This window comes from Zeus faber, assembly GCF_960531495.2.
Source record: "Zeus faber genome assembly, chromosome: 16".
Lineage (NCBI taxonomy): Eukaryota > Metazoa > Chordata > Actinopteri > Zeiformes > Zeidae > Zeus > Zeus faber.
Window position 1 is genome coordinate 28,601,464 of NC_137202.1, and position 26,854 is coordinate 28,628,317.

At 47.2% G+C, this 26,854-nt stretch overlaps 2 protein-coding genes across 3 annotated transcripts in view; one reads left to right on the forward strand and one right to left on the reverse strand.

Annotated features, from left to right (window-relative positions):
- micu1 (mitochondrial calcium uptake 1) overlaps positions 1 to 729 on the reverse strand; it is a 36,541-nt gene extending 35,812 nt beyond the window's left edge. Inside the window, exon 1 of the mRNA XM_080017155.1 lies at positions 595 to 729. The gene's annotated coding sequence lies outside the window, so the exon portion shown is untranslated. The remainder of the gene's footprint in view (positions 1 to 594) is intronic.
- Positions 730 to 8,722: 7,993 nt separating this feature from the next.
- Positions 8,723 to 26,854, forward strand: part of mcu (mitochondrial calcium uniporter) — a 46,870-nt gene continuing 28,738 nt past the window's right edge. For both annotated transcript variants that reach the window (XM_080016779.1, XM_080016780.1), the window contains exon 1: positions 8,723 to 8,842. In XM_080016779.1, coding sequence (XP_079872905.1) covers positions 8,726 to 8,842 — 117 coding nt within the window. In that variant the 5' untranslated portion in view covers positions 8,723 to 8,725. The remainder of the gene's footprint in view (positions 8,843 to 26,854) is intronic.

Here is a 26,854-nt window from a genome sequence, read left to right on the forward strand (position 1 = left end):
ACTATTTATTTGCTACAGAGCAGGGGTTAGTATTGTGTAGAAACGGGGTTGATCATGAACTCGATGATTCTAGCAAGGTAAGTGATAAGGAACTGGAATAATCTAACCAGTGCTTTATATCACACAGGTAAGTACAAGGATTTTCCTGGATTTCTCTCTCAAGGTAAGTATGAAGGTAGGGATGAAGTGGGATGGTTCATCTGGACATTAGGTTCAGTGGTAGCTTTAGGATCATAGAACATCACAAATGTTGACTCATTTTGAAGAAAACACATGGATTAATCATATGAAATTATTATGTTGAAATTATGACCTCATAAATTCAAATTCAATGCATTTTAATGGCCTTTAAGGTCGGAATGTATGTCCAACTGAATTAAGGAATATTGATGGATTTCTAAGGAGCTGCAGACAAACTGTATTTGCGGCTTGAACGTTCCCTCCAAGTGGGAAACTCGCGGTTCTTGTCTCTCCCATATGACATGAACGCAGCATCAGATACATTCTCCAGCTAGCGAGCCGCTGCTGCTGCTGTTTAAACAGCAAACTCCGTCCGCAAGCCGCTTCACCAGCCGTAGCAGTGTATTTACTCACGTTTTCAAATGATGTGGATGCCAGTCAGCGCGCGTTTGGAGCCTCTTCGACGCCTTAAAAACGACTTTTCTCCGCGTCGTTCCTGCGTGATGGACGTCAGAGCAGCTTCTTCCGGGTCCTCACCGGAACCCCGCCCCTCGGGTGCTGCAGGCCCCGCCCCCTCCGTGCAGGACTGACAGGATGGACTTGTCACGTGCATTTTATTTTTTAAATTCATTTCATTCATTTTATTATTTTTATTATTCTTATTATTTTTATTCTCTGTTTTTGTCGAGAGAGAGGTTTCTATTTACCGAGGGTATTTATTTTGGGTTATCTTTTATCTACATTTTTAACTGCAATATTTTAAAATATATGTCTTTATTTTAGTGTTAATAATACTACTACTGATACTACTACTACTACTACTGATAATACTACTACAACTACTAATACTACTACTACTGATACTACAGCTACTATACTACAACTAATACTACAGCTGCAGGCAGCAATACACGGGGTCCAGTTGGGTCGTTTTAGGTATGTATTACAGTTTTCCGGGTTCTGTGAAACACATAACAAGTTACTTATGTCTGGACCAATCAGCGTGCACTTACAGTAGGTCACTGCATGTTGCTTTTCTGGTGCTCACTTTCAATACAGTGTTTCTGAAGTTACGATCGTCAATGGATCATGCAGTGCAGAAACAAAAGAAAAGGTCAGTTTCTCCAATGGTTCTTGGAACTTCCTGTGGTGTTAAAACGTCTTGTGTGAACGATTATTTTTTTTTTACATTACATTACATTACATTTAGCAGACGCTTTTATCCAAAGCGACTTACAATTGTTCAAACACCGACGGACGCAGCCATCAGGAGCAATTAGGGGTTAAGTGTCTTGCTCAAGGACACTACAGCATGCTAGCAGGAGGAGCCTGGGATCCAACCAGCAACCTTTACATCACTAGACCACCAGCTCTACCGCCTGAGCTACCATCCCCATATAGATTATAGTTTCTTTGTCTCTTGAACTTGAACTTGGTTTTGTAAAACGTAGCACAAGTTACTGTTTTCCAAGTTTCCTTTAAACGCAGCCCCCGACTCAAGCTCTCTGCCTAGATATCGCACTCGCAAGCGGAAATTACCACAGTTTTTCACTCATTTCTGCTCCAAATGTAGATTGATATTGATCAAACTCGAACAAAAAGACGTCTGAAATGTCTCAGTTCCAGAAAGACCCCAACTGTGTCTGTGCGTACTGTGGTTGTCATGTTTCAGATACTTTTAGCCTGGAAAACGCCATCAATAACAATAGGGATTATTATAAGCCCCTAATAATAATGTAACAATAATATCCTTTATTTGTGTAACACCTTTCATACACAACAAGCAGACCAAAGTGCTTTAAAGACATTTGGGAATTAATAGATTTATAGTAATTAGTGATTTAAAGTGAATTAATAGTACATTTGAGGAGAAAACAAAAACATAATAGTCAAATGCCAAAGTAAACTTGTGTTTTCATTTTTTCACAGAGCCTGCTACTCTGAAATTTTGTGGGACGGTGTTTCACAAAATTGGGGCATAGTGAGTAAACACTGCCTCCCCATTTTTATTATGGAGTACTGTGGGGACATTTAAAAGACCTAAGGGCTAGTTTTGGGACATAGAACGACAAGGAAATATGGAGAGGTGCTATTCCATTAAGAGCTTTATAAACCACTCGGACCTTAATACAAGACAATCAAAATGAAAGCCAAATGTATTCAATACAAATCAGTAAATATTGTACTAATTTCGGTTTATCTTTATTTATTTTATTTATATTCTTTACTTTTTATTTCCCACTCGCTTTGGCAGTGTTTACATGCACTGATCAGCAACAACATTAAAACCAGTGATGGGTCAAGTGAATAATCTGGATCATCTGGTTCCAATGGCACCTGTCAAGCAGTGGCATATATTATTATTACCGTATATATATACTGTTATATATTATTATATACATATATACCGTTATATATTATTATTGTATATTCAGTGTTATATATTATTATTATTATTATTATTATTATTATTATTATAATTATTATATACTGTTATATATTATTATTATTATTATTATATATTTACTGTTATATATTATTATTATACATATACGGTTATATATTATAATTATATATATACTGTTATATATTATTATTATATATATAGAAGAAGAAGAAGAAACAGTCTTTATTTGTCACACAACACACCACACTACAACACATGCTTGCACACACACACACGTGTTATATATTATAATTAAATGAGGCAGCAGGTGAAGAGTCAGTTGTTGAAGTTGATGTGTTGAAGCAGCGTAAGGATCTGAGCCACTTTGACAAGGAGCACATTGTGATGCTGGACGACTGGGTCAGAGCATCTCCACAAGCACAGGTCTTGTGGGCTGTTCCCACTGTGCAGTGGTTACTACCAAAAGTGTCCAAGGAAGGACGACCAGTGAACCGGCGACAGGGTCATGGGCCCCAAGGCTCATTGATGCACGTGGGGAGTGAAGTCTAGCTCGTCTGGTTGGATCCCACAGAAGAACTACTGCAGCACAAAGTGTTGAAACAGTGAATGTTGCTGTGATAGAAAGGTGTAGAACACACAGTGCATGGCAGCTTGCTGCGTAAGGGAGCGCTCAGAGCGTCCATGCTGACCCCTGTCCACCCCTGAAAGCACTTACAATGGACATGTGAGCGTCACAACTGGACCATGGAGCAATGGAAGAAGGTGGCCTGGTCTGATGAATCACGTTTCCTTCGACATCATGTGGATGGCCATTGTTTACCTGGGAAAGAGATGGTACCAGGATGCATTATGGGAAGAAGACAAGCCGGAGGAGGCAGTGTGATGCTCTGAACGATGTTCTGCTGGGAAACCTTGGGTCCTGGCGTTCATGTGGATGTTACTTTGACACGTACCACCTACCTACACATTGTTAGGCTGGTCGCATTAATGAGATAAATTTGTCACAAGAGCCCTGTGCTATGTTATTGTCTTGTCAACTCTCTTAAAAATTCATCATTCCAATAGCTTCAGCACAATAACACCCCAGACACAACCTGGATGTCAGTACAGAACCGCTCTGCATACCGCCGTTGTAATTCTAAGCCATTTATCTCCTTCACCTTCACTATATCTTTTGTTTTTGTGTTTCACGTCCGAACATTAATAATACAATAGAGAAAAATCGGGCGATCACCATCTTCAGGACACAATATGAGGAAATTACTGTTTTGCAGGCACGTGAGGGAATTCACATTTGCAATGCCGAGCCCACAGTGCACACAACGCCCTTTTGGAAACATAACTGCTGCAGATTGAGGGCTGGATCTTGTGAGGGTTCAACGGCGCTTCCCAATCCAGCACCTCACCTATCCGGGTCAGGATCTATAGCCGGGATTCCCAAACTGCAGTCCGCACCCCCGCCTCCCGCAGACTCGTGCAGACTCCCAGGGGGGACTCCGGCAGCCTATCAGTCTCCCGCTGCGAGACACCGGATCCTCTGTCCTCTTTAGGCCGCGAGGCCCCGTGATCAACCGACAGCTTGTCAAGCCTAAAAAAGATGGTGAACATATTCTGCTGCTGCTCAGGTTTCCATTCCCCCACTCGATCAGAGCGTTAGTGAAGCGTGTTGTGTGTCTGCTCGCTGTGTGTAATGTCTGCCATGTCTGACGTTGGCTGAGTGGTTCGATGTGACTGGTGAAAGCATGAGACAAGGCCGGTGGAAGTTTCTCCTTAGCACATGCTAACTACCGTGCTGCTCCTTCTGTGGCTCATCTGCTTCTTTACGCTGCTTGTGTGTCTGTCCGGGCGTTGCCATACAGTCAGAAGACAACTGTAAAGGGTGGACACTGGATCAGCAGTTGGCACTGTGGGGTCTGGGTGGCCCCCTGGGGCCTGCAGTGCAGTTTGTATGCTCTCTCTCTCTCTATCTCTCTCTTTGACTTTCTTTATATTTTTATCTATCTATACACACACACACACCTTGACCTAGCAGTGCGGTTGGTCCCTCTGGCACCAGACTATGATTGCCCTGCTTCTATAAGTTAGAGGGCAAATTCCAGGCATATGCAAAATGTGCTCGACAAATAAAAGTGATTTTTAAAATTTGAATACACAGGAGATATGGTAACAGGAGCTTTCCATCATGGACTTAGACCCAGTGTCTCTGCAGCTGGAGAAAAAGCCAGAGTGAAATGGGACCTGCAGCCAGTGACGGTGCAGAAACGGCAAAAGACGCCTCAGGTGAAACCAGAGGTTATGAATGACAATGCGTGTTTACAGACAAAAGCAGGCTCCGGTTTCAGGGATCATTATGTGTGTGCGTATGTGTGTGTGTGTGTGTGTGTGTGTGTGTGTGTGTGTGTGTGTGTGTGTGTGTTTGTGTGTGTGTGTGTGTGTGTTTGTGTGTGTGTGTGCATGCGTGCGTGTGTGTGTGATCATGCTGAGGCTAAATTAGGTTTGTGTTGAGAATGTATATTACTGTGTTGCAGCACAGTGTGATTAAATGGAGGCTACACACCCAGCGTGCATGTGTGGTCCGTGCGCAGTGTGTTTGGTAAAACTAAAGCAAGGGCTCGTTCATCAGGTGCCAACTGACACACACACACACACACACACAAACACACACACACACACACACACACACACACACACACACACACACACACACACACATTAATCCTGGTACTTTTTGTCTGTACTCATGTCTTTAACCTTGAAATAAGGTTACAGAACGCACGCTCGCCGTTTGGGGTGAAACAGCACCATTCTGCATCATATTTGTGCCATAAATGTAATAAGCCCCTGACTGCTTTTCATATGTGTGGAGACATTAGAATCCTCCCAAACACCTGTTTAGTGGAGGAAGCAGGTGTTAGCGTCTTTTTATAGCTGCATCATGTGGCCTGAATCAGCTGAGGGTGTGCAGTAAATGCCACGCAATTCACCCACCATCCTGCATCCTCTCACGCAGCTGAGTTATCTTTACGCCGCCGAAGACCCAGGGTTGTTCTTCGATGGGCTGCAGACGCCTGCAGGGTGGCAGCTGTGCAGTGAAGGTGCCTGCACTTAGCACAGCGCGGCTGTAGGAACGCACTGTGTGACTCAACGCACCCTGGGGCCTCGATTTGGTCCTTGTCCACATTTGAACATTTGCATTTAAATTGCATCGCCCACACAGTGCAGCGCTGCACATGAGGAACAGCAGGGAGATCCTGGACCAACCTCTTACTGAAAACATGGCCTGCATGTTCACACCCAGGCCCGAACCTGTAGAGCATGTGCTGATGCAACTCAGCTTGAGAATGAAAAAAAATTCTTTAAATAAAAACTTCAAGATGAGAAAAATAATCCTGACGTTAAAGAGTTTATCTGTAGGATTTGTTTTTTTATTTTACCCCATCTATGATGTATGACTTAATTAGAAACAGCCATTCAGTGTATTCTGCATGTGCCCCTCTAAATGCAGTTTCCATATTTGGTGGAAGAGTCCGCCTTTTCTGGCAAGACTGGAACAATCCGGATCAAACAGGAGGTGAAAGGCAGCTGAGAAGCAGCCTAGCTACTGATCAGTCAGCAAACAAATCAATGCATCAGAAGAAGAAAAACTTTGGAGAAAAGAAAGACGGACGATGGCAAAGTTGGACGTTGCAAAAAATGATGCATTTTCAAAAAGGAATTCTGAGATTTGTGGAGTCGTCATCCGAGGATCTGAAGATCTGGATTCCCACTTTAAAGAATAAAGAAGCAATGTTTTATCATTTTAGCCTTTGAGCAGACCAGGCGTGGCTCACATGACCTGTTTGTCTGGCTGTGAGAGGCAAACAGGTCGTATGAATACCTGGTTGGCTGTTACAGGCTGTTTCTACATTCCACCGCAGGTGTCGGCTCCTCAACGATCATTGACCGAAGGAGCCAATATCCCCGGCGTTCTTTCCTTCACTATCTTTACCGATAAGAAACCTCCATAAATCAACGGCTGCACCCAACTTTCTGTCATTCTTTCTTTCAAAGGGTTGCACATTTCAGGAAGTGGGCCAAACCTTTTCAAAGTCACCACAACTCAGTGGAATTCGATTTGATCGCCCGTTCCTCTGTGACTCGGGGACAAACTAATAATAGGTACAGTTATAACATAATGGGATGGATGCCGCAGCCAGCGGCGGCCAATCTGCCAAGACGCAGATTTTCAGAGTCAGTTTCCTGGTTAATATTAATCTAATATCAAAGTTGGCTCTGTTGGACAGTGGACAGGTGTGGTTTACCGACCTTACCTGGGAAACTCTGCGATCAGTTGATAATAGAGAGTATTGCGACTTTTGACTCAAACAACCGTGGTCAGAAAGGATTTATATTGAAAAAAACACTGTGATATCCTTAATGCTGAGCTTTAACTATTTAAACTCTACTTTTAGAGGCGAGTAAGACATCACATCCACCTTTTTCATCTTAAAGTGTTAGTCCATCAGGTGCTATGTGTTGGTGGCTTACTCTATAAGTCCCAGAGTTCCATTAGAAACTGCGCTGTTTTTATCAGGTTTCCCGCTGTCTTCGCTCTAAAGGCGCAGATGTGGTTCAGTGTTAACTACACCCGTAAGTTATAATTCGCTCTAAAGGCGCAGACGTGGTTCATTGTTGACTCCACCCGTATTCCCTCTGTGGTGTCTAGGTCGGTGCTGGGCTCTTCATCGTTCTGCCACGCTGACTGCAGACGCCACCAGAAGCCGCTGCAGATTGTACCTGTTTATTTAAAAAAAAGGTTTAACTTCGGTTCCAAGTCAAATGTGGAAATGTGGAGGATTTGCCAGTGGCCAAGCTTGTGGTGCTGCGTCGCCCTAGGCGTAGTTCCATTTTTGGAGAGGTGTGAGTTAGCTCTGGCGGTGGTCTCTACCTCCTACGCCAGGGCCGGAAGCAGCTCCTGCATCCATACTGTAGCTCCGGCCGTAAGACGTCACTTTATTTTTTCCAGAGTTCGCTTCTCCTGATATACTTTTTTTTCTTGCTCCCTTAAGGTGGTGGGAAATGTTTTTTTAATAAATGTTCCATGTTGACAGTTTATGGACCACAACAAGGTACGCTGCTTCCTCACATTCTCTGTGACTGTCTTTCACGTGTGGCGTGCGCGGTGGACCCCACCACCAACAATGAAAACAGTACATCAAGGACTAAATGCAGAACGCACTGAATGGCTGTTTCTAATGAAGTGCCAGCGAAATATAGTATTTATTTTAATGGTAAATGGGATGCATTTATATAGCACTTTTCTAGTCATACGACCGAAAGCGCTTTACCATGCAAGACATTCACGAACATTTATACATCAATAGCAACAGCAACCGTGCAAGGCCCCAGCTCAACAACAGCAGTTAGGGGGTTCAGTGTCTTGCTCAAGGACATTCCGGGAATCGAACCAGGAACCCTCTGGTTACTGGACGTCGCCCGAACAATTAATTTATTAACAATTAATTTTAACAAATGAATAAAATCCGGGAGATTCATTTGTTAAAGTGAATTGTCAAGCACATTTAGGTGTTAATTGTTACTGGATCTACATCCCAGAATAACATCCTCCATTCACTCTGTGCAGATTAGTTTTTCATCAGGATCCACAACATGAAAGGCAACTGGGTGATGAAAGTGTTCTGATTCTGCATTCTGCTGCAACCTGTGCATGTGCATGTGTGCATGTGTGTGTGCATGTCTGTGCGTGTGCGTGTGTGTATGTGTGCATGTGTGTGTCTGCATGTGCACGTGTGTGTGTATGTGCATGTGTGTGTGTGTGTGCGTGTGCATGTGCATGTGTGTCTGTGTGTGCATGTGTGTCTGTGTCTGTGTGTGCGTGTGTGTGTGTGTGTGTGTGTGTGTGTGTGTGTGTGTGTGCGTGTGCGTGTGTGTCTGTGTGTGCATGTGTGTCTGTGTCTGTGTGTGTGTGCGTGTGTGTGTGTGTGTGTGTATGTGTATGTGTATGTGTGTGTGCGTGTGTGTTCTGTGCGTGTGTGCACGGTGCATCCAGAGTCCGGCCCCGCCTCCCCCCTCCTCCCTCCGCGGTGCGCCTCGGTCCGCCCGCAGCATTCTCCTTCTCTTCGAGCCTCCAGTAGAGAGATGGCTGCCAAAGTGTGCAGATCAGTCCTCCTGTTGTCCCGGAGCAGCGGAGCGGCGGCCGGCAGCCTCCCCGCACTGGTGGTCTCCACACAGCGGCACCGTCCGCACGTCAGAGCGGTAAGTGAGCGGCTCCGAGCCGGACAAGAGGGGCGCAGCGCCGGACGGGACGGCGGAGCGGCGTGGGGCTAAGGAAGTGGAGCTAACTAGGAAGGGCTCCACACTGCGCCTGGCTGCGCTGCGGGGACATTCTATACGGAGATGTTTCATCGTTTTAACCTCGTTTCGGGTTGTTTCAGTCGCAGTGCGCTCACTGGATGTTGGACGGTAGCGATGCAGTTGTTCGGCTACCCGGACGCGCTGGAGCAGCCCCGAGGCGCTGCCCCGCCGCGTCCTCACCGCTATCCCGCCGCTATCCCGCCGCTGCTCGGACGATGATTGGCCGCTGCTCGGCCGCTGCCGCGCCGCAACGGGGCCGCTGCCGTGCCGCGGAATTGGGACTGTTCCCCAGCCTGCTTCTGCACAGGCTGGGCTTTCTCGTTTTGGCTTTAACTTTACAACCGTCTTTTGTTATAATTGTGCTGTTTTCCCAGGGGTGTTGGTGTGTTTTTCGTACCTTGAATGTTTGAATACCTTAATTCGAACCATTTCAAGAGCAAACATCTGCAGTAGATCTGGGCTGACGGCCTAGGACCGGCTGGGACCAGGGGGAAGGCTTTCCTCTGGGTTATGTTTATTCATATCCATCTCTCCTTTCCTGTATCTGGATCATGGATGCAGCTTTTGGTTTGGAGGCTTTGCTGTAATCGATGGTTGATGTGACGGGAACTGCAGTGTGTGTGAGAGCTGGTGCATCTTAAACTAGATTCTGAGCTCAGAAATCCATTTCCCTGTAGCTGGAGAGAGGAACTGCAGTGTGTGTGTGTGTGTGTGTGTGTGGCATACACCCGCTCTTTATACACACACACGCATGCATCAAAGCCACCACTTTACAGGAACATGGGAACCCACACCTTCATGATGATGTCACAAACTCCATCCTGCTGGCGTTCCGTCCCACCACCCTCCACCCCAGAGGGTGTTTCCCCACCAGTCAGGAGCTCCAGTGTTCTGCAAAGCGATGGGGGTTGGGGGGGGGTTTACACACCGCACACTGCAGCGCTCTGCGATGGAGGTGGGGGGTAGGGTAAAGGGTTTTCTGCGGCGCAGCGACGCTTCCTCCTCTCCGGCAGAGTCTGGCTCGGGATGAGGAACAGAGGAAGAATGAGGAAGTGATGTCGTTACGTTACAGGGCTCCTCCCGCTGCAACTCTCCAGAGGGATGACACATCTGTGATTTTTATTCCATTTCTCGCTTCTTTGTGTGTGTGTGTGTGTGTGTGTGTGTGTGTGTGTGTGTGTGTGTACTATGAGTGCATGCACACACCCTGTGGCAGGGTGATTCCTCAGGCGGTGCTGGGGGTTAGGCAGCAGTCAGCGTAGCCTCTCTGGGTCCCCCCCCCCACAGCGCAAACTATTACCCTGGAATGCGTTGCCCCCGTGGGGAGGGTGCATCCCCCCTCCCCGAACACAAGTGGGGTCCATTAGCAGGGTGAGCGATCCAGCAGGGTGACCCCCCCCCCCCCCTCGTTCACGTCTCGCTATTAACCTTCCATTCGCCGCCCCCCTCTCCCCCTTTGTTTGCCTGTTGTAGTTGGTCGTCTTGGCCCCGGCAGAGTTGGGGGCCGGTGGCGGGGGGGCGGGCGGAGCGGGGGGCGTCCTGACAGGGCTGTGACAGCCGGGACCACTCTGGTTCTGTCGGAGTCCGGATGAGGACTCCACGGTGTTCGCAAGCCTTTCCTCACAGCGAGGACCCTGGGTTTGATCCTCGTGAGGACACGGACCCCGTTGGATGATGCTCAGTCCCCGGGACCCCCCCCTCCCTTGGCTGCCGCTGGGACTCGCCGTAAGACCCGTCTCCTCCGCTTGGTCCTTGAGTCTGCAGAAGGTCTGCGGTGCCTGTAAGCACGTGTACCGTGTCCCATCTGTTATCGTGTCTTCTGCTTTATTTATTCTGCGTAATTAAGGTGGAAAGTTAAAGTCTAACAACATTGGGTCAACATTTGTTGTTTCCTGAATAAATTTGACTTGAGGTGATCGTGGCTTCTAAAACAACAGTGGGCGGGATGCACGCTGATAAATCATCCAATATGGCTGAGGGGTCATTGATGAGGCCTGGTCTGGTAGTGAGCAGGTTGTCCAGACGGAAGAACGACGCTCCCTGACCGCATGGACTCCAGAGGGGATACTCCACCTGCACTAGATCACTATTGACTCGCTGTCCTATAAACGTGCTGCTGTCCTCCAGTCTAGCAGCCGGGCGGAGTCATTGCAAATTAAGTCATTGTAAAATGGGTCGTATATCACAGCGCGGTACTGGGCTTTTCTACGCCGTGAGCGAATGGAGCGAGTGTCTCTGAACTTGGCTTTTGACGTACCGGCAAGCAGAGGCCAGCGCCGCGTTGGCACAAGTGTTGCCCAGTGTTGGTGCCGTGTCCTTTCCACAAGGGAGGCGGATATATTTAACCTTGCGGTGTTACGTGCAGTTATTTCCTCGCGTTAAGGCGGAGTCATTCATTGAAAGAGAGCCGTCTGTAGCGGGGGGTGTCTGGCTGCGCAGGGTCGGGACCCCGTCGGCTCCTAATCCAATCGGGCTCGGAGTAAACTCATTAAGCTCTGCCACCTTGGTGGACACTAAGCCGGAGCGATCGGGATTAGTGTGATAAGAGAGTGACCGTCGCTGAAAAGAGTGCGGCTGCTTCCCAGAAAGGTGATAAGATGGTGGACCGATTGATGAACCTGTCTGCGGCGGCTTCGTGATCGGATGCGGTTCTGGATCGCCTGCGCTCCCGCTTCTATTTCTGATCTTTGGGGTTCGTGTGACAGATCAAAAGGAGTTGTTGGTTTATTGAAGCGGAAGGCCCGGCGCCGTGCTCCGACCGGGCTGAGCTGAGCTGTTTGATCATTCCGGCGGAAACTTTTTTGGTCAGCTGATTGACGGCTCGATCGGCTCCCTTCGCCGGCATTGATTTGTGGCATTTAAGGTGGAGCCTCGTGTGTTCATCGCAGCAGTTGGTTCGACTGAGCCGAGGTCCCTAAATCACTTATTCTGAAATCGAATTAAACCAAGTTTGCTGCATCGCTGTGGATAGATAGATATGGGAATCCCCAAGTCAGTCTGCCCTGCTGTTCATCAAATTCATTTTTATTAATGGGATAATAAGTTTAGTTATGCATTGTGTGGTTGTTATTAATATGTGCTATTGTACAGCTTCAGCAAAATGACAATGCCTGACTGACTTTGTTCCATATTAAAGAATGAAAAGTTGAGTTTTGGACTGCTGGGTAAACATTCATTTTAAGATGCTTTGGTTTGAGATAACTTGTGATGAGTCGTCACCATCATTTAGCACCTTTTTAGCGTAATTATATGGTGTAAATTAATCACATCCATTGATGGAATTATGGAGAAAAATGATCGATTATGACAATCATCCGTTGCAGCCCTAATACTCCTTCACACGGGCTCACCCTTGGTATGCAAAGTATACACATACAAAGACATATTAAACAGTGTGTTTTTCCTCCATCTGGTAAGGTGATATGTCTGCATCGATCCGCTGTGGGCGTGGGGTGCTGCTGCCGCTGTCTGAGGTGTATCAGAGCTTTAGGCGCTGAGGTCCAGTTTCAGGACGGATTGATTAGTTGACGGGACATGATGTCTCTGGACAGGACGTGTCCCCGCCCGGCTTCACACGCTGGATCTGCAGACTGGAGACGTGTCGTGCACAGAGCTGTCAAAATGTGATCCCTGCTACGGCCGCATGACGTAAGGATGTTTTTCCCATCAGGCGCAATATGAATGAATATGTGCAATAAACACACTTTGAGGGGCTGCAATACTCGGGCGGGACACGCGTGGCAAGAGAGACAAAGGGAAAAGTGACTATCCAGAGGAATTTGTGGATGTGCTGAATATGTTGAGTGCCACCCGAGGAAAGGCCAAAATATAAAAAGTATAGGTGCTTTTATACTGAAGTGTTTATTTTATGCTGAGAGAGGTTGAGCACTCTCTGCACGACGCCCCCGCCCTCCGTGCCTTCGCTTCCTTTATCAGCTTTAGATAGCGGGGCTGGGGAGGGAGGCACGGGAGACGGGAGATCAACCGGAGCCACCCTTACGTTCTCAGGCGTTTTGCTCGGTTGCTCTCCAGCAGCAGGTCGTCCGGGCGGTCTCACCACCGTTTCTCTGACGTGTTTGCCCCGCGGCTCCGCCCTCAGGTCCCGCCGCTCCATGGAATTTGTGACGGGGTGTGTCCCCTCTGTTGTGTTGGTCTTGGTCTGGTCTGCTCAGGACTCCGCCGCGTTGCTCTTGCATTTTTGTCAGCCGTGGTGTAATCGGAAGCACTGAGTAAGCCCGGCACGGTTGCAGAACTTATTTTGAAATTCTATTCTGGGTTCAACACTTTGTATAAACCTCATTGAGTCATCGGTGGAGTTTTGGCACCGAGCATGTAGCCTCCATTCTGCTTTTCCATTTCAGCTTTTTCTGACAGAACCCATGCAAGCGCTCGCACCTTTGCAGCCGAGTTTTTCAGAGAATAGAATCTGGCCGGATGAGGGGAAGTGTTTCGAGCTGTTATGAAGACCGCAACACACATTGTTCTCATGTGGACCGTGCCTGACAGAGCTGCCATTCCTACTTAAAACCCCTTTGTGCTTCATTAGTTGTTGAAGACTCGGGTGCGGGCAGAAACGTGCGTCAATAGAAACTGAGTTTGAATAATATATATTTGAATTGCTCAACTTGTCTGTATTTGTGTGTGACAAATAATCACTTGAACTTGAATAATTGCATTAAGAAGCTGAATTTGAATCACATCATTTGAAATTGTCTTGTTGAACTTAGGGTTGGGCGATAAGTCAAAATGTCCCTCGCGGCCACCGTCAGCCCGACAACCGGCGCCGTTATATTTGCGTGTTTTGCGAACCGTTGTCACTGATCGCCCTCCTGCTCCTCGTCGCCTCAGTCTGCCAAAGTGATTTCCAACGCAGGTGTAGAAAGTCTCCCATCTCCATCTCCACCCGGTCGCAGACAATTCTCTGCGACAGTCATGCAGAAAAACACCGGCAAAACTTACGGCGGATCCAAATGGGCACGTCGTGGAATGCTGCCCACTGCACCTGGCTGCCCCAAGCCAGGCTGGGGCAGGGGCCGCATTTCACTGGCCACCATCCAAAAAGTGTGTGTGTGTGTGTGTGTGTGTGTGTGTGTGTGTGTGTGTGTGTGTGTGTGTGTGTGTGTGTGTGTGTGTGTGTGTGTGTGTGTGTGTGTGTGTGTGTGTGTGTGTGTGTGTGTGTGTGTGTGTGTGTCATGTGACAAATAAAGATTCTTCTAAAAAAAAAAAAAAAAAATTGCTGCACATGGCTTGAAGCTGATTGGATCCGTCCAATGATCTCTCCCCGGATTGGTGGTCTGTGGTGGATCGTAATCGAGCTTCTGATTGGCCGAGTGTAGCGTCACTCATTGTGACATCAAAGCCACGCGGTTTTGCGTTACGTGGTTACACGTCGTTTTACATCGCTCTCAGTGAGTAACTGCCACCACAGAACTCTACGACCGTTCACCACAGAGTAACCATGACTCCAACACTATTAACAATAAAAACACTTAAACAAGGACAAAGGTTAAATTCAAGAAGAAGCGCTGAACTAATGTTAGGTTGGAAGTCGTTGGGAGGGTTTTGTCCTCAGTGGTTTATGGGATGAGTCTTTCCTTCACTCTTATAATAAATATTTACAGTCTCAAACCTTTGCCGTTTTTTCCCTATTATGTTTTTCTCCGAATCAAATGTTTAAAGGTTCCGTTCCATCTTGTAAATGGTTGTCTTGGCTCCAGGTTCCAAACTCTTTATAGAAGGAAACTGAATAGTGAGAACTCAATGAGTTTTCAGTGAGAATCAAATCCAGTTTCAGATCAAATTACTTAAATTTCATAATATATCATCCGGGTTCAACGTTATTGGAATTCATTTCCGAATGATGATTTTCAGATTAAGTTTTTCAATGCAGTTATTCAAGTTGAGCATTTAAAATATAAATTATTCCAATTCGGTTTCCAGCGTCAAATATTTCTGCCCGTGCACGAGACTCGGGCGAACCCGTGCCAGTGCGTCTGGAAGTGGCGTCTGTGTTTATTTCTAATCACTTTCACCCTCGATGGGTTTTAAGGGTTGAGCCTTTGTGTTGGAAAATGGCTGAAAAGCTTCCCTACAGAGGCATGGCTCTCGAGGAAGGGCCCGAGTCCCGCTCCTTGTTTTGGATGTGATCTGCATTTGTGTTCACTGGCTCGTGCTGTAATTGTGCATCTCAGTTGCAGGATCATGTGTTTGTGTGATTCAGGCCCTCTGGGATTCTGCATTATGTGACTGCATTAATTAAAGCACTTTCAAACCATATATATATATATATATATATATATATATATATATATATACACACACACACACACACTAGCATGTTTCTTCAGCCCCGGCTATATTTATGCATGCAGTATTTTGAACAAAATATTTAATAAAATGGCTCAATCCATTTCCTTTTTTTTTTTATGCGATTGCTAAATTCCAAAGAGACTCTTAGTAGTTCACAAGTTTTGCTGCTGTCACTATATTTACTCTGAATAAATATAGTTCACCGCTCTTAAATACAAAACAAAAACAGTTTCTTTTTACCGAAACACTAGTCAGTTGGGTTGCAGCTGCAATTCATCTGGAAACGACACAAAAAAACCTCCAAGTTTAAAAAATAAAATAAAATAAAATACTTGAAAGACAAGGAAAACTGGCTGCCAAATTCCAAAGAAATTCTGAAATCACCCAAATAACCTCGTTCTCCGCCAGAGAGCCATGAACGAACAACATTCTTTAGCTTTTTGTGTCTTTAAATTCTTTATTGGCCTTGACAGCGTTGAGGTTGGAGCCTCATCAGAGCAGAGACCAGAACGCAGGTCCCCACTTCACACGTCAACCCTCATCCCTCCGCCGCTGCTCCTCTGCTGTTTGGCTTCTGCGGTTTCTGGATCCATTTGCCGGCGTGTCTGGGCGTCGTCATCCCTGCACCTCACGACTGGCAGCAGCTGCTGGCCCCGCGGGGCAGAGCCGGGGCAGAGTCCTCGGAGGTGCAGAGGACCAGACGTGTGCTGGGTTTGCTGATATACTTAATATCTGACGGTTCTTCTGAATGTTTCTTACCGCGCCTCCTCTCCTGCTCATTAGGACGGAGGCTGGACCAGAACAGGCGATGAGCTTCCTGTGACAAAGCCCTCATTAGTACTCTGCAAAGGATTTCACCCTTGAAGTGCTACGGTAAATGACCGGTGAACTTCTGTTGTCAGCGTGGACTAATTAGCCGGCGTCTGTGTTAGCGCGTGGCCAAGCGCGTCTCCAGTCATTGCTGGAAAGGTTAAACTAGGCCGACGTGTGTAACCCGATGATGGACGGACGGGGTGTTGCCCAGTCCCCCCCCCTTCTTGCTGGGACCTTTTTGCCTGGAAGCGGTCCTTTTGTTTTTCTGTCTCGCCTCTCGGGTCTGAAGGTCGTCATCAGACCTTCCATCCATGGTCCGTTGGATCTGTTTTGATGAAGGTCAATCCGGTTTACGTGAAGGTCGCTTGTACCATGTGACTCATGGGAAGAAGTCCACGTCCGTGTTGTGTGGCCCTGATCGTCTGGTTCTATAATAAAGATGTTTTGTAAAGGACAAAGGTGGTAAAACATTATCTCCTTGTGTTCCCCTGATTAAAGCCACATTTTCAGCACAACACCTCTGAGGGAAACCCTGTGTGCAGCGCTATGCTTTTGGTCGCATTTGGCCGAGAAAACACCATTATATGCTTTTTGAAAACCTGCGGACCTGTTCAGACCTTGAACGTAAATGGAAGCCTTAAGGCAATAAAATGCATTGGGAAAGACTGCGGTTTATGATGGGATGGAAAATATAGCTTTCCCCTCTTATCTCAGTTCGCTGGCTGGTCCAAAATCCCAGAAGGGGAGACGGCATTAATGCTGGAATATCAACTACAGTGTTTTCTTTAGAGCAAGCAAGCCTAAAAATGAGTCATTGAAAATATTTGGTAATTATAATCAAACTAGGACAACATTGAGATGACTATGAATGCACTGTGTAGTCCCTAAATCACCCGGCGCATCAGTTGTGTTCGCTCTAACATTCCCGCTGCGGCTCTGTGCACTTTTATCTTCCACGCGCTGCCTTATTACAGTTAAAAGAAACAATGCTCTGTATCAAATGTGACTGATCCAATTCAAGCCAGTTCATCATTTCCAGTGCCCCCGACAGACAACAAATTGGATTTGCGTAAGAAATGAGAAGCAGTCGAAGTCAAACCCGGCGCAGGGCAGAAGTCTGACAGAACAGCGAGCAGAGGAGTCGGGTGCAGAGCAGCTGATGGGGCGGGGCGGCGGGGAGAGGAGGGCCGGGGCAGCATTGTGTTGCTTGGCTGAGGCAGGAAATGTTTGGCGAGGGCCTTGGGATCAGAGGGGTCCCGGCCTGGGGCCTCACCTTGCCGACAGGCCGCCGCCCTTAGGGTATGAGGACGTCTGAGCTCCGATGGGCCGTGGATTTCATCACACGCTGGCAAAGCCGGCGGGAAGTAAACTCCAAATAGAAGCATCGTTTCTCCTTTGATTATCAAATACGCTGTCTCAGCAGGAAAGACCAATTAAATACCTGTTGATCGAAAATTGTACAAATTCAATTTTCTTTGTGCTTCTTCGCATAAGATTGCTTGTCGTTGTTTCAGATTATAAAATATTTTAGAGGTAAATATATTTATGCCTTTTAAACCTAAATGAAAGTATTTGAAGTGGGGGGGGGCAATGAGAACCACATTTTCAAGCATCGCTCCAAATAAATTTCTAATACTTGAGTGAAATGACGAGGAGTAAATCTTGAGGAAGTGGCTGCAAACCTAAAAACCCATGGCACCACACTATTGTAATATGCTGATCATCATAATCAGGATCAGGAAGTATATACTTTATTTATAAATGTTACTATTCTGGGTTTGAAAACCAATGGGATTGAAATGCGTTGGAGTAAAGAGGTTGTTTGGCCACCTGACTCCGCCCGCTGTGTTTCTATTTTAAAACAACTTGATTTTGGACTTAAACCTGGGTCAGCCCTGGTATTCAGTCATTTATAACTGTGAATAGAAAAATGTTGCTTTACTATTGATAAACTTACAGCTCTGCTGCAAACTCCAAGAAAGGTTTAAATCTAATTATTTTGTTTTATGTTAATCCGATTACACACTTTTTAAAATTAATATTGAAGGAAAATTAGCATGAAGAAAATGTATCCATTGTGCATCCAATGAGTTAATCCTTTTTTTTGCATGCATAATTTAATAATTTATGACAATTATTGTCATAAATATATATTGTCATATAATAATAATTAATGACAGTAATAATAAAAAATGCTAACTCAGGACAAACTCTCATTATCATCTAATTATTTCTATAAAATACAAGTCCATCATTAATTCACCAAATGATGGATGCAGACAGCCAGTGTGAGCAGAACGTGTCGGATCGGACTGTCGCTCACCCAGAGAACGAGGCTCCATGGCGGCCATGATGCCCGCACTGTTTACCCTGTAATTACCCATAACCTCCGGGTACCACGCTGGGAACCAGCCACCCAGAAAACAAATCAAACCAGTCACACCTGCGACCAGCAGCAGATTGTTATTGCAACGGAAACACACACACACACACACACACACACACACACACACACACACACACCAGAGACCTGCAGTGTAATCCACTGACCATCTGACAGAGTTATACTTTTAAAAAGTCCAAAAGTATAGAGATGGTCGAATTCCCAAAGTTCTGGACGAGTAACTTCATCTCAAAACGTTTATTTTCAAGACCTTCTGGATCTTCTGCTTCTCAGGTTTTCCACTGTATCCAAGCTGCTTTTATCATCTTGTGCGTGTGTGTCTCTTATTTTTTAAGTGTGGGTTAATTTGTGTGTCTTTATGTGGATGAGTTTCCATCACGTTCTGTTTTGTCTCCGTCTCCTCTGATTCAGATGCTGGTTTTAAAGGATCAGGGGCCGCTTTAATTAACTCCCCTATCAGCGAATTAGATCAATAAATAAAGTGTGTGTGTGTGTGTGTGTGTGTGTGTGTATGTGTGTGTGGCCCCGTCACCTTTCACTGCCTCAGCAGTTTTCCGCCCATTTCAGAGCCTCATGTCATCCATCCACGGTGATTTTAATGGTCCAGGCTTCGACCGGGCGCTGATATGTGGCTTCATTCTGCACAGCCTCTGTCGTAGATTATATCTATATTTCTTTATGGTGGGTTTCTTTATTGTTTTTGGCCTACGCACTATGACTACGCCTTACCGTATCAACATCTAGAGGTGATCCTTGTGAAATAGTCTGTTATTCAGTTTCCAGATGCCTGCAATACTGAATATAGTCATTGGAGTAAAGATCATGTTTCTCAACCCTAGTTTAGAAGGCGGACGTTTGCGGTGTCGCATGATGCAAAACGCTGCCGTACCGCATCGTGTACGAGGGCAAAAATAAACAGCGATACCATCTCGTCTGTGCTCAAAGGCACCTCTGCGAGGCGTCGCAACTGAGCAAATTGCTTACGTAAATAGCCGCCTTCGCTGTGATCCATTGTTGATGATGTGACGGCCCCTGTGACGGAGCACGAGGATCCCTTGGTTCTGTGGATTAAAAGGGCGCTTGGCTCCTGACTGCCAGCGCCCCCGGGGCCTCCCTAGAAGCAGCGTCCAGAGGCTGATGGCTGATATTTGGTTAAAAAGATGGATGCCGTGTCGGTGGTCGTCGGCGTCGTCACTGTTGTCCTCCGTCATTGAGTCCGTCCGCTTGGCGGAGCGGAGAACGCAGGGTGGTGTTAGGGAGGACGTTCGTGTCAGCTTGTGTTAATTGCCACCAGTCTGCACGCGAGGAGCAGCCTGAGAGGAACCCCTTCCCCCGAGCTCCGATAACATTTTCAGATCTTAACGGTTGCTTAACAAGCTGGAACGGGGTCTCTGAATGGCGGACTTGCTGACTTGTTCTAACGTCTTTGTCCTTCTTAATGAAACGGTGTGTAAGGAGGACCAGGGGTCGTTCTAACACGTTGGACACCGATTGGAGGTGTGGTGGACCCGTTGTGTTGGGTTCCTCTCTGCGCGGAGTTTGCGTGTCCTCCCTATGTCCACGTGGCTTTCCTCCATCACTCTAAAGCCCGTTCGGTTCACACTCACTCAGGGCAAGGCGTTGGCTCTAGAACTGGGGTTGGTCCCCAGGCGGCCGCTGTCCACTGCTCCCAAAACAATTAGGACGGGTTAAATGCACAGGGAAGACTGAGGAAAGAGATAAAGGGCGATCAAAAGAGATCAAATCCCCTGATTTCAATACCAGTCCCTAAGTTACTCTTAGGTTAGAACTTGAGCTAATGATGGGCGGAGGAGAATTTTTCCGGAAATATGTGTAGCAGCAAAAAATTCCCTCCTGATCACCATAGTAACGTTGACTATGGAGACGTTTTGAACCCCAACCGCTGCCGTCGTTGGGTCAAGATGTGAGCACTGCGTCAGTGTTTACTTCCGGCGCCCTGACGCTGAACAGATGAACTTACTTAATGTCCAAACCTGGTATGGAATGCTGCACGCTGCTCCGGCACCCAGCTCAAGGGGGGGAAGTAAGACGGAGGGGGAGGGGGAGAGGGAGGTAATGACAAGAGAAAAAGTCCCATCACTTCATCCATCGATCTTGTGCGTCGATAGACGAGCGCAAGCGCACGTCCTCCTGCCCTCCGTCCGTGACCGATGGAGGAAGGCTGCCGTCCCCTCATCCTCATTCCGCTCACAGCGCCGTTCTGCAGCTTTCTGCCCAGAGAACGTCGCCGACGCCCGGCTCAGCCCTCAGCCTCGCCCCCCTACAGTGCTGGGGGCGCCGGACCTGTGTACACACACACACACACACACACACACACACACACACACACACACACACACACACACACACACACACAAACTCTCTCTCCCTCCTTGGGACCCGTGTAGGTCACCGTTGGTCTGATTTCCTTTCCAAAGCCTTTTGGTTTTAACGAAGCGTGAGGGGAAGAGGAGGTTTCCGTGACAGACGTGGCTGGCGTGCCACCAGTCTATTAATAGTACGTCAGTGATGTTGGCACAGAAAAGAGAGTATTCGTTCAAACATTGATTTCCATAGAGACCGGAGTCTCCGTCCGGCTTTGCGGCTGTGGGATCAGTGCCGGAGGAGGTGAGCGTGCGGTGAAGGTTTTGGTAAACGCCGTGTGGGTTTACATAACCAAACGAACCGTGACTTTTAAGAGACGGCTGTGATGCTGGCGAGGAAGAGCGGCGTGTTCTGCAACTGTCAGCGTCGTCAACGTCCTGCAGAGCAGCCACACACACGTTTGGTGGATCCAAAAACAACTGGAATGCACACACACTCAAGTTGGGTTCATGCAGAAACTTCCCTGCAAGAGAAAGGAGTGGAGCTGAATAGTCAGAACGTTGGATAGTATTGGAGTGTGTGTGTGTGTGTGTGTGTGTGTGTGTGTGTGTGTGTGTGTGTGTGTGTGTGTGTGTGTGTGTGTGTGTGTGTGTGTGTGTGTGTGTGTGTGTGTGTGTGTGTGTGTGTGTGTGTGTGTGTGTGTCAGGCTGAATAAGGCACTTGTATTAGTGAATTTGATTTGCTTTTCCTTCCGTCATGTGACGGAAGGAAAACCTGCTTTACACTGGTGCCTGCTTCCCCCCTGCTTCAACAGCAAATGTAGAAGTCAGAAGATACCAATGCATGGAAAGTGTATTCATGATCCAGGGTCAGTTGGAAGGACACGGGGACCAGTGGACAGTTGGTTTTAATGTCAACCAGTTCATTAGAAGAAGAATCTTTACACACACACTTTGGATGGTGGCCGGTGAAATGTGGCCTCTGCATTTGAAAGGCCCCTAATTGAGAGATAAGCCACCAGAGCACGCTGCCAACAGCGCCCCAGGCGGGAATCGAACCCAGGACTTTCTTGCTGGGAGGCAGCAGTGCAATGCACTGTACCACAAACTGCATGAGAAACTATAAATGGAAAATAAGGCATAAAATAATTACTGCACATGAGCCCGACCGACTGGTTTTACGTACTTGGTGGTAGAGCGTGCCTCCATTACGGCGCATGAACCTCTTCAAATGGGTCACATGTTTTTATCATGAGTTATTTAAGTGTCTCACTTTCAGATGTTGACCCCTTTTTTCACCGGTGTTCGCCGCAGACTTTCGCCCCCCGGGAGCCGGGCATCCAGTTTTAGACAGGGCAGGGACTCTCACCGCCCCAGTGGCGTCTGAATAAAAGAGCTTTTCTTTCCAGTGTGACGGCCGAGACCCCCGTCGTCCCCGCTCAGGGACCGTCGGGGCCCCGCCCCGTGTCTGCGTGCCGTGTGGCCCAGACGTACCACAACTCCGCAGCTTCTCGGCCACATAATTACCTGCTTGACAGGTCAGGGACGCAGCATTTTCCCCGGACTCCGACCCGGATCTGGAGTCCAGGCCCCGTGGCCTGTCAGTCAGCTAGTCAGCCGCTTAAACTGCCTTTTTCTGTTGCTTTGTTTGTCCAGAGGACTGGACGCAGGTAGTGAGCTGTCAGAATGATGGTGGAACATCAGAGCAGAGGTATTGTACTTCTGGTGAAGCCTCCAGCCCGGCACCGCATGCTCCCCACCAGCAAAAACGCTGGAGTGTGGCCCTGGGCCGGGATGGACAAGCTGCTGGTTCAGGATGGAAGGGCCAGTGAAGGTCCTGTTGGAACGGTTGAAAGTGAGGAAGGGAAATTTGGGGTAAAATCTGCTCTGTTGTGTCTTTGCAGAAACAGCAAGCTTCCAGCTTCCATCTCCAAAGCTGCTTCCTCTGAAAGTATTTATCCGACTTTGGGTAAATAATGCAGACGTGACGAAGCCTCCAAAGTAAGGGTGTCACGATTCTCCAAATCTACAATTCAGTTTTCGTTTTGAACATAAGTATTTTTTTGGAGAACTGAAGGCTATGTCATCATTGGAATGTGGAGTTTTGTTTTGTAAAGAAAAACATGTTTCTCAATAAGTAACTTTGAGTCTAGTCACATTAAATCATTATGAATAATGTTTTGGGGTTTTTTTGGTGTGGAAAAAATGAAAAAACAAAATATTTCATCCAATTTCTTACATCAAAGAAATGCTTGAGAGCCGTCGGAGCCGCCTCATCATCCCACTCACTGAGAACAGACAAACACTGCAGGTTCGTCTTTTCTCCTCCGCCCGCGTTGTCCGTGTCCGCTCCGTAAGAGGGCTGAACGATGAATCGAATTCAAACCGACATCGCAATTTAACAGAATGCAATTTTCAAATCGCAAAGCCTGTGATTAAAAAAAAATAATAATAATAATTGAATGTTTTTTTATTTTTATGTTACACAATCTAACCAGTAGGGCTGTCCAGGGCCAGGAGCGATCGGGGGGCGTTTTGTCCCTCCTGTCGGACGCTACCGAGGAAGCACGCACCAGCCACGGTGTGCCCGCGACGACGCCTCAGGGAACAAAACGTAATGTGCGTGATGGCACAGTTCAGAACACCCAGAGAGTCCGGATGGAGCCTCTTCCAGAAAAATGCGTCGGTTTGTTCTTTAGTTGTTTTAATTGTTTGTTTTTTTAATTATTATTATTATTTTTTTATGTCCATTAAGCTATCCCTGAGCACACGGAGCGGTGCTCCATGTATGTTTTATAAAAAAGAATACATTTCTGCATATTGTTCGAATTTTCTGATTTGAACAATTACAAGGCTTGACGTTAAATAGACGAGTCAATATTCTACTGTGATTGAAGGTTTTACTTTTTACAATTCAAAAGTGAAATAAAGACATGTTATTCTTATCAATTCATGCATCAATTCATCTCATTTCATCATAACATGTAGGTGTGGCCGACAGGAAACAGAAGTGTATATGTTATTGTATCCAATGTTGTGTTGGTTATACTAAAGAATGAATTATTGCTTGTGTTAAGTGAATAATACAGAAGATAAGGAACTTATTAAAAATGCGTAATCACCGTGTGTCATGACATTCCACTACACGTGCATATGTATGACCGCTTGGTTATGTACTATGTGATAAATAATCTCTTTAACTTGGTCTAAAAAAATGGCAATTTGATTATTTTCCCAAATCGTTCAGCCCTTCTCTGTAGATCCTCCTCTAAACTGACTTTTTTTTTTTTTTCCTAATTCAACTAATCATCTTGAAGTCTGAAATCGAAGGCTCATTGTGGCACGGCATTGCACTGCTGCCTCACAGCAAGAAGGTCCTGGGTTCGATTCCCACCTGGGGCGCTGTTGGCACCGTGCTCCCGGTGGGTTATCTCCCAAATAGGAGCCTTTCTGTGTGGAGTTTGCATGTTCCCCCGTGCTAACATGGGGTTTCCTCCACCTCTCGTCAGTAAGGACCCTCCTCAAAAACATGCACCATCATGGTCTGACCAGCGATGGACACTTATCACCTGGTCCCCGGGCGCGTCCACGTACGCTGCCCACTGACAAGCCAGGATGGTCAAATGCAGAGGATCCATTTCACCGGCCACCATCAAAGCGTGTGTGTGTGTGTGTGTGTGTGTGTGTGTGTGTGTGTGTGTGTGTGTGTGTGTGTGTGTGTGTGTGTGTGTGTGTGTGTGTGTGTGTGTGTGTGTGTGTGTGTGTGTGTGTGTGTGTGTGTGTGTGTGTGTGTGTGTGTGTGTGGTGTGTTGCGTGACGAATAAAGACTGTTTCTTTCTTCTTCTTCATTTCGAATCGGAATCGTAACACCCCTACTCCGACGCAGCGCATGTAGTGCTTTTTACTATTTGCTTGTTGGTGTGTTGGCCAAAGCTCAGGGGTGACACAGCGGGCTGGAGGTAGTCGCTGTTACTCATCGGGTTCTCTCACCCTTTCACAAGCTTGAAGAGTTGGCCAGGTGCTGCCGTCGCCTCGGCAACACTGCACACCTACAAGGGTCGCTTTTTCTACAGGGAATTGAAGGTTATCCATCCCTCAGACTGCTTGTCTCCCTCCTACGCACTCCACAATTTACCGTCCTTTCACAGGCTCGGTTTGTGAGAGATGCGCTTGTAGCCTGGGCCGTCGGGGTGTTCGCACCCCCCCCGCTTTCATTCAAATGGAGCCGTCCGGACGAAGCCCTTTCACTCCAGGTTTGAATTGGAGGCGGCGGTGAGGCTTTGCTGCCGCTCACGCAGCTCTATGAGCACGGTTGAATGTGGAAAAGGGAAAAATCTAATTTGGGATTTTCACAAAATTGTTAAATGTTACTGTAATATTTTTATTTTATAGTTACATTTCTGGCACAACGTCATGAAGGTCAATGTCCTAAACGCCCTACAGATATCACCACTCCCTTTTTTAAAGTTGTATGTTCTATCTTGTATCTCTCCTCACGCAATACAAAACTGTATGTTGTTTAGGAGCAAAGACGGCAACAGAAAGGGATGATCTGGTTCATTATCCCCTGCTCCTCCTGGTAGCGTGTCAAAGTGTCCTTGAGCAAGGCGCTGAACCCCTAACTGCTCCCGATGAGCGGGCGGGCACCTTGCACACCTGCCTCTGCCGTCGGGGTGTGACTGGGAATTTTTAGACTGACCTTCTAATTTCAAGAGTCACACACATTGGACAATAAGTGGATTTGACTCCACATTGTGTGTGTGTGTGTGTGTGTGTGTGTGTGTGTGTGTGTGTGTGTGTGTGTGTGTGTGTGTGTGTGTGTGTGTGTGTGTGTGTGTGTGTGTGTGTGTGTGTGTGTGTGTGTGTGTGTGTGTCATTGTTTCTACTCGTGACCGCAGGACTGGCCGTCTCCCGGGGTCCTACTATGGAGTCCTGCGCTGGTCTTGTGCACCTACTGGGGTGACCAGGAGGATCTGCCCCCCTTGCCCTTGGCAGGTGCACCCATGGATAACGTTGCAGGTGAAGGGCACTAAGACCATCCTGCACAAACTAGCTGCAGCAGAGAATCTCTAGCTGCAGCAGTTCTAATGACGGGCCTCCCAAAAAAAGACATTGATGTGTCGTCTTGGTTGCATTCAACATGAGCTGTAAACGGAGCTTCCAGACGCCGGGCGTTATTTCAAGGTGGACAAGGCTAATGAGGAAAAGATCTGCTCACCGGGGCCTGCTGAGCCACAACCAGAAGCCAGGACTGGGTTCTGTCGTTATGGCTGTTTGAGCACCAGTGTAAACAACAGGGCTTGACACCCTGTACCCTCATGGGCGGTGGGGGACGGGGGGGCGTTGGAAACATGCACACGTGCAAATAGTTTTCAGCCACGTGCATGAGATAAATAGTTTTAACGTGTTGTTTTTAATTGTGCCACGTGTTCCCTGTTTGGCACGGTGTCTGGCTGTGCAGTCGGCCCTAATGAGTTAATAGAATTAATCATGCACTGTGCTCTGTGCATTGTGTGGGCGGGGTGGTCTTTGTTTTTACTATTTATGGCCATTTGGTACGAAGAATAAGAACTAGAAGTGTGCTCCACTGATTTGCATAAACACGCACGCGCACACACGCACAGTTTTCCTGCACAATCCTTCACCGTCCCTCCTCTGAGGTTCACTTACGCTTATTTTCCATTTCTTTCATTTGTCTTGCTTCATTCCACTCCAGCCCACGGGGGGGGGGGGGGGGGTGTGTGTGTGTGTGTGTGTGTGTGTGTGTGTGTGCGCGCGCGCGCGCTTTCCCTCCTCCGACACATTTCGTTACTCCTTCTGCAGTGTCCACATTCTGCTTGGTTCTGGGGTTTAAGCTCCTCTCAGGTCTCCACATGCAGATGAGAGCAGCGTCCTGACATTGCGGGGACAGCCCAGCTTTGCGTTGCAGGCTTATCTAACGCCTCGTGAGGCGTCGCAGCGTTTCCCTCCTCGCCCCGCCCGGCGTCACCGCCGATAAATCAGGAACATACTTCACAATGGATTTCGTATGTGGGACCGGCCTGGGCCTCGCTGGATTCTTTC